This window comes from Tremella mesenterica, assembly GCF_000271645.1.
Source record: "Tremella mesenterica DSM 1558 unplaced genomic scaffold TREMEscaffold_5, whole genome shotgun sequence".
In the NCBI taxonomy this organism is placed as follows: domain Eukaryota; kingdom Fungi; phylum Basidiomycota; class Tremellomycetes; order Tremellales; family Tremellaceae; genus Tremella; species Tremella mesenterica.
The window spans coordinates 1149340-1164185 of NW_006711229.1; the positions used below are offsets into that span (position 1 = coordinate 1149340).

General features: G+C 45.3%; 4 protein-coding genes across 4 annotated transcripts; 1 reads left to right on the forward strand and 3 right to left on the reverse strand.

Moving 5' to 3' along the window:
• Positions 1-47: 47 nt before the first annotated feature.
• Positions 48-1474, reverse strand: TREMEDRAFT_30762 (uncharacterized protein; the record flags this gene model as incomplete). Its single annotated transcript, XM_007004402.1, has 12 exons — positions 48-236; positions 289-324; positions 369-481; positions 524-548; positions 591-705; positions 755-837; positions 882-950; positions 996-1020; positions 1064-1074; positions 1120-1151; positions 1195-1239; positions 1399-1474. Coding segments are annotated over 12 exons (819 nt in total), but the record flags the coding sequence as incomplete, so codon positions are not given.
• A 708-nt stretch (positions 1475-2182) lies between these two features.
• On the reverse strand, positions 2183-4114 carry TREMEDRAFT_30756 (uncharacterized protein; the record flags this gene model as incomplete). Its single annotated transcript, XM_007004401.1, has 11 exons — positions 2183-2382; positions 2425-2537; positions 2649-2882; positions 2932-3069; positions 3118-3226; positions 3274-3406; positions 3455-3543; positions 3595-3725; positions 3774-3905; positions 3950-3984; positions 4031-4114. 11 exons carry the CDS (start codon positions 4112-4114, stop codon positions 2183-2185), a joined length of 1398 nt encoding a protein of 465 aa, XP_007004463.1.
• Positions 4115-4550: 436 nt separating this feature from the next.
• TREMEDRAFT_71677 (uncharacterized protein) lies at positions 4551-9380 on the forward strand (the record flags this gene model as incomplete). The annotated part of the gene is made up of 19 exons (XM_007004790.1): positions 4551-4704; positions 4748-5186; positions 5232-5396; positions 5441-5522; positions 5565-5684; positions 5728-5842; positions 5886-6193; positions 6238-6341; positions 6407-6488; positions 6535-6693; positions 6761-6931; positions 6994-7372; positions 7501-7661; positions 7726-7881; positions 7992-8195; positions 8311-8443; positions 8611-8789; positions 8972-9121; positions 9270-9380. The coding sequence occupies 19 exons, from the start codon at positions 4551-4553 to the stop codon at positions 9336-9338; spliced, it is 3330 nt and encodes a 1109-aa protein (XP_007004852.1). The 3' UTR covers positions 9339-9380.
• A 169-nt stretch (positions 9381-9549) lies between these two features.
• Positions 9550-12073, reverse strand: TREMEDRAFT_30856 (uncharacterized protein; the record flags this gene model as incomplete). The annotated part of the gene is made up of 7 exons (XM_007004410.1): positions 9550-10125; positions 10201-10389; positions 10501-10685; positions 10788-11122; positions 11289-11406; positions 11543-11741; positions 11795-12073. 7 exons carry the CDS (start codon positions 12071-12073, stop codon positions 9550-9552), a joined length of 1881 nt encoding a protein of 626 aa, XP_007004472.1.
• Positions 12074-14846: the final 2773 nt, after the last annotated feature.

A 14846-nucleotide genomic window follows, 5' to 3' on the forward strand; every position in this document is an offset into this window, starting at 1 on the left:
TCAGGAGGTCCTGTTATAGTACGAGCTTCTTTGGAAGGACGACTCACTTTGAACACTCCAGCCAGTGTCAATACCAAACCTCCAGCAGCACCGATCAGAAAGACAGCAGCGACATTCAATCCAAAAGCCACACCGGCATTGGTGATCATGACCAAAGGTCCTATCCTGGCGAGCTCACGAAAGGGAGCTAATCCTTCCGTGAATGGGATGAAACATGCGTTGATAATCGCGCATACCTAGACATTTAAGTGTACCGTCTGACGGACAGTTTGTATTCGATACACTCACTGGCGCATAATAATGAAGAGAGCAGAGTGGATCCATCTTTTTTTGTCAGAAGACAGCCAGTCGGAAGATAGCCCACTGACCTTGAATCCTTGTAATAATATTTGAATCATCACAAGTCTGGATGATTCGAACAACACCGCGCTCGCCTGGCACAAAAAACCGAATAATTCAAAATGAACCTCTCCGTAGGCCGCTACTAATCAGCTGAATCAACGATCGCATTGTGCAAGCTGACCTAAAGCACAACCGGTCGAGATGAGCTACATCTATGAGCTCGGGATCTGAAAAGACAGAGGACTTACGATGACGATCATGACCAGTTTCTGGGTCAAAGCCTGTAATTTGAAGATGGCAGAGATTAGGAGGATAGCAACGGGCGTGAAAGCTTTTAACATCTGAATGAATGATACGCTCAATCTTTATCCTCAGTTCAGTGCTCGATCCACAGTTCCCGAAATGAACCTACGAGAGATAAGCGGTGTTACTCAAAATGAGAGAGCCTGAAAAGAGGACACCAATGGGTAAAATCGATTTGAAATATGTATCACGCTTTATTTCAGCTTCCATCAGGAAAAAGCAAAGAAAAAACTCACGGTCATGTTGACATTATCTAAACCGTCCATTAAATGGGTGGTGGCTCTGAGAACTCTGGTTCCTATGGCCTGTATGTCAGCTATACCTAATCACTGTAAAGTAGACCAGCTCACGGCACATCCTAAATGATAAGAAGTTCTTGAACAATCAGCCTGGAACCGCAATCAGTCTCACAGCTTACATGAAGATTGGCTGCAAAATCAGTCATGTTGCAATAGGAAAGAGGGATGGACGTACGTATGGGAAATTGAGATTAGAGTATAAGTATTCTGTCTATCAGCAAGAAGATTCTTCAGGATGGAATGAACATACTGTTGTATAATATGACGGCTGAAGAGAGGCATATCCAGATAGGTACTGTCCGTTAGCAAGGTTGCACTTATATAGGTAATTTCTTCCAAATGCGCTATCAGTGTACCAGGTATAGTCCCTCTTCGAAGGAAGTCCATGGCGACCAGGAGTCGAGAAGAGTGACCGGGGTGAGGAGAGAATGGGGGAAGGAACGGGAAGGCTGACTGATCATAGCCGCCGATAATCTCTTGGACTTCTTTTCAGGTATGTTAGGTGTGATATCAATCACCTTAGCCCCCATCTATCGTCAGCTCGACCTACGCCATCTCGAGGGAGGGGAGATCATGGCAGAAGCGAGCTATGAAGCGGTAGAAGTGAGGAGTTGAAGATGAGAGCCAGGAAGAGGACTGAGCGAGGTCGGTATATTATACAAGGGTAGAGAGCAAAGTAAGTGAGTTATAACAAACATACCAGATCCTTCTCATGAAACGGGTTCCCACCATGCCCAACTCCTCCCTCTGTCTTCTCAGACATATTGCGATGGGGGGAATCCCTCCTTGATGCCGTTGTCCTATGAGGGGAAGCAGAAGGTGAATCTGGTGGTGATGAGGAAGAATGTCCCCCGGGTCCGCGAGGGGTATGAACAGTGTGGACTTGATGGGAAGAATGCGAGGGTAAGAGGGGAGGAGGAGTGGGGCGCATGGAGGGAATTGACGGTGATGGTCGTTCTTTCTTTCCTTCGCTGTCTTCTTGACACCTACCACCCGACTTAGTGAGCTGGTGATTAGGGAAGCGGTAGAAGGGGCGTAGGATGTGAGTCCATATATCAAGCGTCAACAAGTAGTGTGTTTGACCATGTGCGCAGAGAGGTCTTAGACATGGATTGTTGTAAAACATGGACACGTTTAGCTGGTGAAACCTTAAAATATGCAATCGAAAGTGGCTGTCACCAGATGCAAACCTACTAAGGAATGTTACAAAGACTACAAGATCACTGATTCTATACATGTCATGATGTCGTGTCAAAACTAAAAATCATGTCAGCTGGGTGATACATGTAGTGAAAGCATATGTTTTGGAGACTTACTCGGATTTGATATGTCCCACTGGCTTTGGAAAGATATCGGACCCATTTCACAGATTGATAACCGCTCTTTTCGAACACTTTCAAGAACCTGACAAGTAGACCAGAGGCTGTGAACATGACCACTGAAGCGTGAGTGAATGCGAGAGGTAGAAGAAGGGACATACCGGAAAAGTCTACTTCTATAGGAGGACGAGACCAAGCTTGACGATGAGTGGTTTGAGCTAAATCGGCATCGGCAGTGAGGATGGCTTCTTGAGCTCCTTGTATTCGAGGGATCCTACACGTCAGAGAGTTTTCTGACAGCGAATGACGAAGGCATACATGAGTACGAAAGCAGCTGTTCGGGGGGTGGAGAGCAAGGAACGAGTAAGAAGGCGGACAAACTCACTTCCAAATGATAATATTCTCAGCAGGCACATACTTTGCCTTTCCTATCCCGACTTTAGTGTTGACCATCGTGGTATTCAGAGGTGTAGGTATTCTCAACACCACATTGTTGGCACTCAATTTAGGATCGTACGCGGCACGTAAATGTATAGTATATTCCACTTTCGACTTTGTAGGCTCCACTACATGTGTTTGTAAACGGAACGGAAGGTTTATATTGGTGGTAGAACGGTATCTAAAAAAACAATTTAGGATGTGTCACAAACATATCATGAAATACTCACCTCATAAGCTCAAACTCGCCGTCTGGAGGGATGAAGGATATGGAACGATCAGAATCGAATCTTCCTAATCGAACGCATTGATGAAATTGACAATCGTCCAGTTCCACCGCGCTTTCAGATTTCGGTGCTGAATCGCCCCTGGGTGTTCAGCTTCACAGTGACTACATTACTGCACGAGCTATTTACCGTTTCTGTAAGACCAGCTTATCGTTTAAACCAAATTTACATTCTGGTGTTCCACTCAGATAAGCTCTCATCATGATTTGTCCATCTACATCCGCTCGTAGTACAGTACCTGAAGGTTAGTTTGCAGCCGCGTACTTCAGAAGTGAATAGACACACCCTCTTTGCTCATCATGAGATTAACAGTTTCGATGACATCAACGAAAGCTTCATTCTTTCTGTACTTGACGTCCGAACGTCTCCAAGATGTAGCACCGGTTGCTTGAATGGTGATTTTTGACGAGTCCTCTCTCTTTCACTCATCAGCTGTGAACTTTTGTGGCCGAAGGAGAGGTACCACTGCAAGCTCCGATTTGATACTCTCGGTCGTTATGTACATCTTCAACGTGTCTGTTTCCGAATTTTGAGGATACCCAAAGTCCAATATCTCTACATGTGTCAGCACCACCCCTCAGGCAAGATCCCACGAATGGGGCTCACCATCCAATAGCTCATATATCAAGACAAAATTATTCTTCACACTCTCTTCGTCCAGTTTGCCAAAATAAGATTTCGAGATACTCATAAATCTGTAGAGAAACTCAAACACCAAAGCGGCAGAGGCATTACACCTGATTAATTAGCTAAATTCGGAAGTTTCAAAAGAAGGTAGAGCTGACTTTGTCACAGCGACCAGGTAGACATTGCCGACCCTGACATGAAAGAAGGATGTTGAGCCGAGCGTGATAATAGGTGAACGGACGTCTGCGTTGGAGATGACTTGAATTCTAAAGACATCGGAGATGGAACGTCTATAGATCAGCTTAGTCATGAATCCACGAGCAAGGACACGCACTTGACATCTGTACGAAATAATCGGGAGGTGAGTACCTATTTGTCAGCTAAAGAGCCATGTTCGGAGTGAATAGCAGCGAACCTCTCCCTTTCGATTGAAGATGAAGAAAGCCTGTATGTCAGATGATAGATCTTGTTCAAGATGCAGCGTACTGACCGATATCATATTGCCTTTCTGTTAAGCTACAAGACGAATAGACGAAAGACAATAGCTGCCATGTACATAGCTGCTCTGCTCTGCTCGGGCGGTCGGTCACTGACCGCTTGCCCACGTCATAATTTCCCGATAAAAGCTTATCACTCTTCCACGGTTGAAAGAAAGTCTGAAAGTCACTGACTTTCGAGGTGTTACAGGTGCAACATCGACTCGACATTCCTCTCTCACCTTTGTGCTCACTGCTCCCTACGTTGCACTCGCTGCGTGTATGATAACCCCCTGTATACGGCTCTGCATCTCGACATATCCATTCATCCAAAGGACCCCTGTACTCGTTCATCTCGCATTTCGACTCGCTCAAAGTCCGAGCTCAACCTCTTCGTTTCTATCACCCTCACCAACAACAATTAATCAACAAAAGCTGTACCGCAGTACTTCATCTACAATGTCTGCAGAGGGACAAAGTAAAGTGCAGTCCGAGTTATTGCCGGCTGAGCAAACCAATCCCGCAGCTCCTTCCCCTTCATCTTCTCCTGCCCAGACCAGTGCTCCGGGGGGAGAAGAGGGCGAGGGGTCTGGGGAGGTGAGCAAGAGTGCAGGTCAGTCTTGTAACCACTGTCAAGAACTCTGCTGATGTTCCAGCCAAAAAAGAAGCAAAAAGATTAGAAAAACTGGCCAGGCTTGCCGCCAAACAGGCTGCCGCACCTATAATCAACGCCACGAAGAAGGACAGGAAAGAGAAGGAGAAGAAAGAGGTAGCCCCTACCGAGGCATGGGTCAACACCACACCACCTGGAGAAAAGAAAGGCGAGTACAGTGATACGTTGCTCAAGGTGATCAAAGCTGACATGACAGATGTTTCAGGCGACCTTCCTCCCGGCGGGTATGATCCTATACAGGTCGAAGCAGGTCATTATGAATGGTGGCGTGCCAAAGGTTTCTTCAAACCACGATTCAAACCAAATGGGGAACCTCTGGACAAAGGCACATTCTCTATCACTTTTCCTCCTCCCAACGTCACCGGTAACCTTCACATCGGCCACGCTCTCACCGTGTCCTTGGAAGACGCTTTGATAAGATGGTGAGTCAAATCATCTTATTTCTGAAATGGTGGTTGAACACATAGGAAACGCATGCAGGGATATACCACCTTGTTCCTCCCCGGATATGATCACGCCGGCATCGCAACTCAGGCGGTGGTTGAGTCTAGATTGATAAAGACGGAAGGTCATTCACGGCATCACTATGGAAGGGAGAAATTCCTGGAGAAAGTTTGGGAATGGAAAGATCAGTGAGCTGGACCTACAACATCGAAGTCTCAAGCTGACTGTGGAGATACCAAGAAAAGATAACAAACCAAATGTCGAGACTGGGAGGGTCCTTCGACTGGGACCGTGTGGCATTTACCATGAATGAGGTCAGATTCTCACTCTCTGGCAGAAAATCGCTGACGAGATAGAATTTGAGCAAAGCCGTGCTTGAAACTTTCTGCCGGATGTATGAACGTGGCTCCTTATATCGTGCAAATCGTCTCGTCAATTGGTGCTGCTACCTGAATACCAGTTTGTCAAATCTGGAGGTCAGTCTTCCGGCTGGTACGAGGACCTCACTTATGTCGTCAGGTCGACCAAAAACACTTGACAGGTCGGACACTCATGAATGTCAAAGGGTACGACGTCAAGGAAAAGTTTGAATTCGGTGTCATTACCTCTTTCGCCTACCCCATCGAAGGTTCAGGTAGGTCCATCTGAAAATTCATTCCTCTCAGCTGACATTGTAGATGAGAAAATCATTGTGGCGACCACCCGTCCCGAGACAATGCTTGGTGACACTGCCATAGCCGTTCATCCCGACGATCCCAGGTACAAACACCTCCATGGCAAATTCGCTGTTCACCCTTTTATTCCCCGGCGTATTCCCATCATCACCGATGCCATCACTGTTGACATGGAATTCGGGACTGGTGCGGTAAAGATCACCCCAGCGCACGATCCGAACGATTTCGAGTGCGCTCAGAGGAATGGCTTGGAGTTCATTAGCTTGATGAACGATGATGGGACGTACAACGAGAACGCAGGACCTTATAAGGTGAGACATGCCCTTTAAATGTTCGTGAGAAAACTGACCGATAGGGAATGAGACGAATGCATGTCAGAAATGCAATTTTGCAAGCGTTGAAGGAGAAGGGGTTGTACGTCGAACAGAAGGACAACGATATGCAGATCCCTATATGCTCGTGAGTGCTTTTCAACCCAAAGATACAGGCTTCAATCATGGCAAAGCGGAATAGCTGACAACCAGTCGCTCCGGTGACGTCGTAGAGACAATCCTGAAGCCCCAGTGGTGGGTAAACTGCAAACCTTTAGCCGAAGAGGCCCTTAGAGTGGGTCTGTTCCTCAGCATTTGGCGTGGACTTATTGACACCTTAGCGTACCGAGGCTGGCGAATTAGACATCAAACCGAAATCCTCGGCAAATGAGTGGGTGCGATGGATGGAAAACATGCAGGATTGGTGCATCTCCCGGCAACTGTGGTGGGGTCATCGATGTCCTGCCTATCTGCAGGCGTTTGAGGGAGAGGTGCCAGATGTAAGTATCTTCACCAGCAGGTGCTTTGCTTGGCTGTCCGACTGTCTGTCTGGTGCTGATATCAAAGACCGCCGATAACAAGAACTGGATCGTTGCTCGAAGTCAGGAAGAGGCAGAGGTCGAAGCCGAACGAAGAGCCAACGGGCGAAGATATACGTTATCGCAAGATCCAGATGTGCTCGACACATGGTTTTCCTCAGGTCTATGGCCATTCTCTACCATGGGCTGGCCAGAAAAGGTTAGTCTTAGTGCATCTGAGGGCACACATGCTACCACAGGAGTAACAGGCTGATCATATAGACTCGAGACATGGAGCTCTTTTACCCCAACTCTATCCTCGAAACAGGTTGGGATATCCTCTTCTTCTGGGTCGCTCGCATGGTTTTCTTCGGTAATCAACTCACTGGTCGAATGCCTTATCCCGAGGTCTTTTGTCATCCTATGGTCAGAGATGCCTATGGTCGGAAGATGTCCAAATCTCTTGGGAATGTCATTGATCCGTTGGATATTATCACGGGCCAAACGCTGCAGAAATTACATAACGACTTACGGATGGGAAACTTGCCTGATAGAGAGATCGTCAAGGCTGAAGAGGGTCAAAAAAAGTTGTATCCCAATGGGATCCCACAATGTGGGACGGATGCTTTAAGATTTACTCTATGTAACTATGTGACCGGTGGTGAGTGATCCCTATTTGATTTTGCTCTGTCATCTTCTCCACTGTATATCCCGCGTCCTAGCTGAATCATTCACGCGGCTGTGAGGCAGAAACTTGTTCAGCGCAATGGAAAGACACTCATGAAGCAGGAAGGGACATCAACATGGATATCAGCCGTGTCGAAGGTTATCGCAAATTCTGTAACAAATTATGGAACGCTACGAAATTCAGTTTGTTCCGATTTGGCCTCGTCGACATTGAGGGTAAAAGACAACCAGGGGCGAGCTTCGTTCCGCGCGCTTCTCCTCTGGTGCGTACTGTTCTTCTTCACTCGATTTCCAACCTGTAGTAAGATGCATGAAGCTAATATCCAGCCGAATGGGGAGGAGAGTTTGGTGGAAAAGTGGCTGTATCACAAATACAATATTGCTTGTGCTGCCGTCAATGACGCTCTCGACGCTCGCGAGTTCTATGATGCCACTACTGCCGCATATGCGTATTTCTTCTATGACATATGTGATGTGTACATTGTGAGTATATTTCGTATCTCCCTACTTTTCGCCCTCATATGACGTCCCTTACTCGCACTTCCAGACAGATGAACACCTGCCACACAGGTTCTTTGCTGAGGAATAATCAGGAAGCGACAAAGCCACTCTTCGAGTCCAACGCCGATTCCAAAGCCAGAACATCTGCCCAAAACACATTGTATACATGTCTGGAGGGAGGGTTGAAGTTATTGCACCCATTCATGCCCTATGTGACGGAAGATCTATGGCAACGACTGCCTAGACGATTGGACGATACATGTGAGAGTATCATGCTGGCTTCGTTTCCTGAAAAGGTGAGTGATCCCAATGTCGATCTTCCCAATTTAAATCCCGAATCTGCACTCCTATGCCTGTGCATGATCAGGTGTTATGTGACTGGACAATGTGTGTAGCGTAGCTAATTGTCAGAATGCCCGTCAGGACTTTCCCGAAGCAGCTGCGGACTTTGATCTGGTGGTCGAGTGCATCAAAGCTGCTCGATCGGTCTCGGGACTGTATAATTTACCTACCAACGGTAAGACGCTCGAGGATAAGATCACCAGTGAGTGTCAATTCATCGATCGTAACATTTGTCACTGCACTTCTGATCTATCTTTGCTCTATATCTCGTCGCAGCCAACGCGAGATGGGGCGCATGGAGTGCTTTCCCCATGGAAAGAGAAAAGCCACATATGAACACCACAGGACATTGAATAAACTGACCAATAGTCATTCTTCAAACCAAGAAAGCCGACCAAAGACAAATGTTCGAAACTCAACGCGATATCATCATAGCTCTCACCAAAGGTTGTGGGACTTGTTTGGTTGTTGAGCAAGATGATGAAGTCCCGAAAGGTTGTGGGTCGGAACTCGTCACCACGGACGTTACGGTTCATGTTGTGGTCCAGGTGAGTCTCCGCCCACTTGAATTTCCTTCGCCTCCTACCGGTATTCCTTACCTTACCCTTACACATTTACTTTGGTTCCTGCATTGGCAACCTTCCTGTGCGTTACGGTATCACAGTGCGCGAGACATGACAACACATATCAGAATCAACTGAGATGAAACAATTGTGATACTGATGTACAGGGAAAAGTCGACGCTAATGCCGAATTGAACAAACTTGATAAACGTCAAGCGATGGTTGTGGGGAACAAGGAGAAGTTACTCAAGATGATCCAACAACCGAGTTACGAAAAGACTGTCAAGGAAGAGGCCAAGGCGAGTAATCAAGACAAGGTGAGTGAGGGTTTCTTCTTCTCCGACAATGCCGCACTTGGTGGGCATGGTCACCAGTATCAGATTGTCATATGTCATTCTGCTTGTCCGCTCAGGTAACAAGGAGCTCGAAGTGTTTTTGATCGTGTTGATTTGAGCTGATCTGTAGTTGGAAAAACTCGACGCTGAATTGGAATCTATCCGTCTTGCTATCGAACGGTTCAATTCTTTCTTGTGATCAAACAACATATATCATTGTTCATGCATCTTTCAAACTTACCCACCGTGAAACATATCATGATGAATCCTCTCGTTCCTCACAATGTTCTAAATTTTCAAAGTGGTCCTCCACACTAATTGGACAATCATGGATTTTTCAGCATGTGTCTGATCAAGAAAGATATGGTATAACATCACGGATACTTCTCTAGCACAAAAAGATCCATAATCTACCATCTAATCATACAAACATAAATATCTTGTTCAGCACCTATTCTCATTTCTTTCTCTTTCTCACCTTCTTGTTGTTTCCTCTTATGATAATCACCAATTAACAACCTACCGACTTTTTCAGTTAAATCTTGATCTAAACTACCTAAACCTAGATTTAATTCTTCTAATGTATCTTCCATCATTTCTTTTCTACCTTTTCTCCAACCTGTAACTCTGTTTACTCCTGCTGGCCAACTACCAGATCTTCCAAGAGATTCTAAACTCATTGGAGGTTTACGATCAGGTGGAGTTATCATTATCATTGGACCTGTTCCTTCGTTTCCCATTCCACTTCCACCTCCAATACCACTTTCACTTCCACCTCCACCATTCACCCCATTGACTTCTACACCTTTTCCATGTATACCATCTCTACCTGAAATTCCTCCTTCGATAGGACGTATAATGGAAGTTGATCCTGCTCTATCTTTGAAATGTTGTTTTATCATTTGAACAGAAGCGACTTTTTTCTTTCCCGTTCCTTCCATTCCCTTATTGATGAAGGATTCTTCTTCTTTCAACTTTCCATCTTTCTGCATGGAATCTAAAGTTTCAAATCGTTTAACAGGTTTTAATGCTATAGGAGAAGTTTTTATCCCCGCTTCTACTGAAGAAAATGATCTAGATTGAGCTTGTGGTGTCATTTTGAGATTTATTGCTGAGAATTCATGTAAATGTATACCTATCGACATTGCCGTAGACCCGTTCAAAGCGCCGAAACCAGGTACTAACATCCATAATGGTATTCTATCAGGTTGAAGTGTTCCAATTTGACCATGTGATTTTTGAAGTTGTTTCTTATGAATATCATCCATTTGTATGATTTGTTCATCTTTCTTTTTCGACTCGTTCGCAGAATTGGAAGATGTATTGATCATTTGTGAATGGTCTTGATTTGAAGTTGTAACCGGAATAAGATCAGGGTCAGGGTTAGAGTGAGCATGGGAATGATGAGAAGGTGCTGAATTTCCTCTACTTGGTGATGGATCAGGTATCTCTGAAGGAGTAGAATGAAGTATAGGTGCAGAAGCTGTGATAACTGTCAATCTTGCTACTGGATCAGGAGGGTATTGTCTTTCTTGTGAATTTGAAACTAGCAAAGTTTGAGGTTTAGGGACATTCCAAGATCCACTCCTAGGAATATAACTTGTGGAAGGATTTGGGATAGGTACTTGAGCTATCTTTTCTATTTGACGATTTTGTTGATTTTCACCATTTGGAGAATTCGATCGTTGGATTTCACGAATTGGTTCGTTCTCCGGTTGTTGTTTCAAAAATCTAGAACCGTTGGAAGATGGGAATGGTTGTTCAGATGAAGATATACTTGATTCGGTATAGATATTGGGATATGAAGATGGAGTGAAAGAAGGTGATGATTCGGCAGGCCAAGCGTACATTGACATTGGTATCGCGTGGTGTAAAGCAAGATGAAGTGGTCTACTTTCTCTAAGACGGGTTTCTAATGGAGAAAATATGTATGCTGGTGGAGAGGATGTACGAGCCCAGGTTGATAATGATGCGAGGTGAGTTCTGTGTGTCAGTCAACTCTTCAAGGCTTATCCATCATTACCCATGGTCTCTCCGACATACTATTCTTTTGTGGATTTTAGAAGGAAAACATAGTCGAGACCATTGAATTATGGTGATAAGAACTCAAAGAGGGAGGAATCGGAAAGGGGTGGAAAGAAACACCCACTCGGTCACTTTGGAACATACGTAAGAGATGACAATGATTCGTGGTGGAGGTTGACAGGATCTGGCGATGTGGGCGAATACGGCTTGAGCGGGAAGAGGTTCAAACACTCCCTGATCGCCTGCGAGTCAACTACGAACAAGAACTCATTCGGACAGCCGAGACTTTGAACTAATGATCCAAGGCAGGAGACAATGAAACGACATGATGACGTGAATCAGGGGACGGTGATTGGCGAAAACCATTGGTAGACTTACGATAATCAATCTTTACCACCGGATCATGTAAAACGCTAAAAGGTTGTGGAACTGGATTTCTCACCGGTACACCGTTATCGTTTATACGAGTACCTTGATCCCCCGTGGAATATCTATTCGCATTTTCGTTCCCTGGTCCTATAAATCGATATTTCAAATGTAAAACATGTACATTAGAATAAGGTTGTGATGCCAGATACTAACAGTCAGTCGATTAACCGCTTCGTTACAAGAAGAGATTCCGATACTCACTCTGGCATGATCCAATAACCTAACTGTATCCCTGAAATCTTCACTGTTTCGAATACCCTCCGCACCCTCACCAGGGCTTCGCATGTAACTGGCAAAATTGCTGAATAAATACAAAGCGTCTTTGGTCGGTAAATCGGGCGAAAGGGGTCTTGTGAGGGGATGTCGGGCATTGGGTGAGGATGCGGATTGGGGAAGGTAATTCTGTGGTTGAGAAGGAGAGATGGGTGAATGAAAGTTTGACCATTGAGTGGTCACTGTCGGTTGAGGAGTATCTGACATCGTGGTCGGGAGAGAGTAATACAAGGCTATCACCAGTTGGACTACTCAGTAGGGATCCTTATACCAGTTGTGATGATCGACGTCTCCAGTTAGACAGTGAGATAGGTAAGATGGATAAGGGGGAAGAAGTGGAGATGAAGACGCCTATGACTCTCCAAGAAGAAGTCGGCTGCCGTAGGACAGGAGAGGGACTAGACAATGGATGTCAACAGAGAGATCTTGAGTCGGAATTGATGGATTTGACGATGTTCGACTTATCCTCTAGGGCTGCTTCGCCAACGGTCAAGCAGGATGGTGTGAGAGTGTGGATATTTGGAGTCTTCGAATTCAAGCACTCAGCTCGGATATCGGTCGGACTCACAACATGTAACTTGAATTCGCGCTGTGCTGTGAGAGAGATGAGCTGACAGGAAGGGGGTAAAAGATCAAAGGAGAGGAAGTTTACAAATGTGTCAGTGAAGATGACGTGTTGCAAAGCCGAAATGACAAGTCATAAGAGCTCCCGGTCGATAGAAAGGTAGTTAAGAATGAAGTGGTAAAAAGTAGTGAAAGTGAGTGATGTGAGTAAATGTCACGATGATAGATTGGTGAGAAGTGTAAACATCCCTCGGGTGACTTATTTCAGGGATAATCGTATGGTATGAAAATTCAGTAAAGGACATGAGGGGTTACAGCGGTCTGACGACAATTGAAACAATGGGATGAGGTTGGGGAAGGAGAGTAAAAGGAAAGTGCTCCTTTGTGGGAAGTCGACTAGCTTCATGAGGGTGACTCGGGGTTTCTTTATTAACCGATTCCGGTGAGAGAGTAAGTGGTAGATAGGTCAGAAGTAGTAGTCAGTGTGAACCAAGGGAGTATGAATACTTACTTTGATACTTTACAAGTTCATTACGAAGAGTCGTCTTTGTCGTTGGGGAGGGGGATGGGGTGGGGGAAGGGACGGAAGCAAATTCTTTACCTCACCTCCACCGCGCGTCGTCGCGTCTTCTGAAACGGAATCTCCATGTCGTTCGACCGTTCTAGAGTATGATCCATGAGCACCATTTGGCTATCTTCTACCCCCTTAAACCCATAGCGATATCTCCTTTCAATATGTCATCTTCCCCTCCTCTTGTCCTTCTCCCTGCACCTACCGAGTCGCTCACTCCCACTCCCACCTCCCTTCACCTTCTCCCCTTCTCGCTGAACATCCCATCAGTCCCTCATACACACCCTTCTCTCTCTCAATACTTCATACCTCGTCCCGCTCCCCCAAACTCTCAGATACCTACCGGAACACCAATCGCCTCTTTCCGTGGAAGACAACTTGTCGGTCAGATCATATCCCTTCCATCTGCATATAAAGGTTTGATCGTCTCTATCCCTCCTACTCAATCACTCATATCTTTCTCTTCCACCTCCAACGAACCATCCGATCCAGATGACAATGAGAAATCAGATGACATTTCCTCTCAAACGAATGTGAGACGATCTGGTAGAGTGAAAGGTGTAGGACAAGTAGCTTTATCAAGACCTAAAAGGGGTATTGTAACTCGGACGAAGAGATATAAACTTGATTCTGATACGGAAGAAGAAACGGACTTTTCTCCTAATTTGACACCTGGTACTGGAAGTTCAAGCTCTACAACTTTAAGAGAAAGTGGTGAAAATCACAATGAGGATGATGATGATGATGAAGAAGAAGAAGAAGGTATGATAATACGTGCTGAAATGATAAATGTTCAAACACCAAATAAAAGAAGAAAAACGATGATTCCTGAGATCAAAGTTCAAGAAGCTACTCCATTAAAAAAACCTCTTCCTACACCTAAAAAACGTTTAGGCGTAATATCTCCATTGAAGAATATGGATCCTAATCAAGATGCCCAACTCCCAAACAAATCAGACGATGAGGTTTCTGGGAAAGTGGAAAATAAGCAGATATCGGACGTTATCATGCACATCGACATTGAGGATATTGGTCAAACCCCCGTAATAGATCATGAGAGTGATGGGACGGAGATGAAACTAGATGAGGAGATTAAAGAAGAATTAATCCCTTCTCCAGGGACGGAAGATCAATTACCTACTTTTTCACTCTCACCACAGCCGTCAACGACTAGACCTTCGCCATTGAAAGCTCCAATCACTTCGGAGTCTGATGGGATTCCCATTGAGCTCAAGGTGGATGAAGTGATAGGGAAGAAGGAAAAGAAGAGAGACAGTTCAGGAAGACCAGGTATAAGAGAATTAGTTCCTATTCGTACTTTCACTTCGTTCATACTTTGGACACCGGACGCTTCTTTAGCCGGCTTTAGACCAGACGAGTTGATACCTTCATCCGATTCGTCGAACTCTACTTCGGAAAAACAGAAACCCGCTGATCCTGACACATCGAAAGTGTTGGGACTAAGGGAAGAAGACAGACTTGGACAGTCGAAAGAGTCAACAGTAAGAGAAGAAGACGATCATAAGATAGAGGAGAGAATGGGAGAAGGTGAGGAAGAGAAGGAAGAAAATCGAAGTGATCCAGCAAGGGATCATATTTCTATAAAAGGGGAAATTGCTAGTCAAGACAAGGGATGGTGGAGGACTGGAGGAGCAGGAGAAGGAGGAGATGAAGTCGTAAGATCTCTAGGGGAGTTCATAGGGTTGTTAGAAGCTGTAAGTGTTTTCTTTTTTCTTCCTTTTGGTCTGAAAAGGACTGATCAAAAGCTTCACCGACCCGTTTATCTTCATAGGAAAAGGGATGGTGAGTAGATAATCCAATGTCGAAACGGATGAATCATGTTAT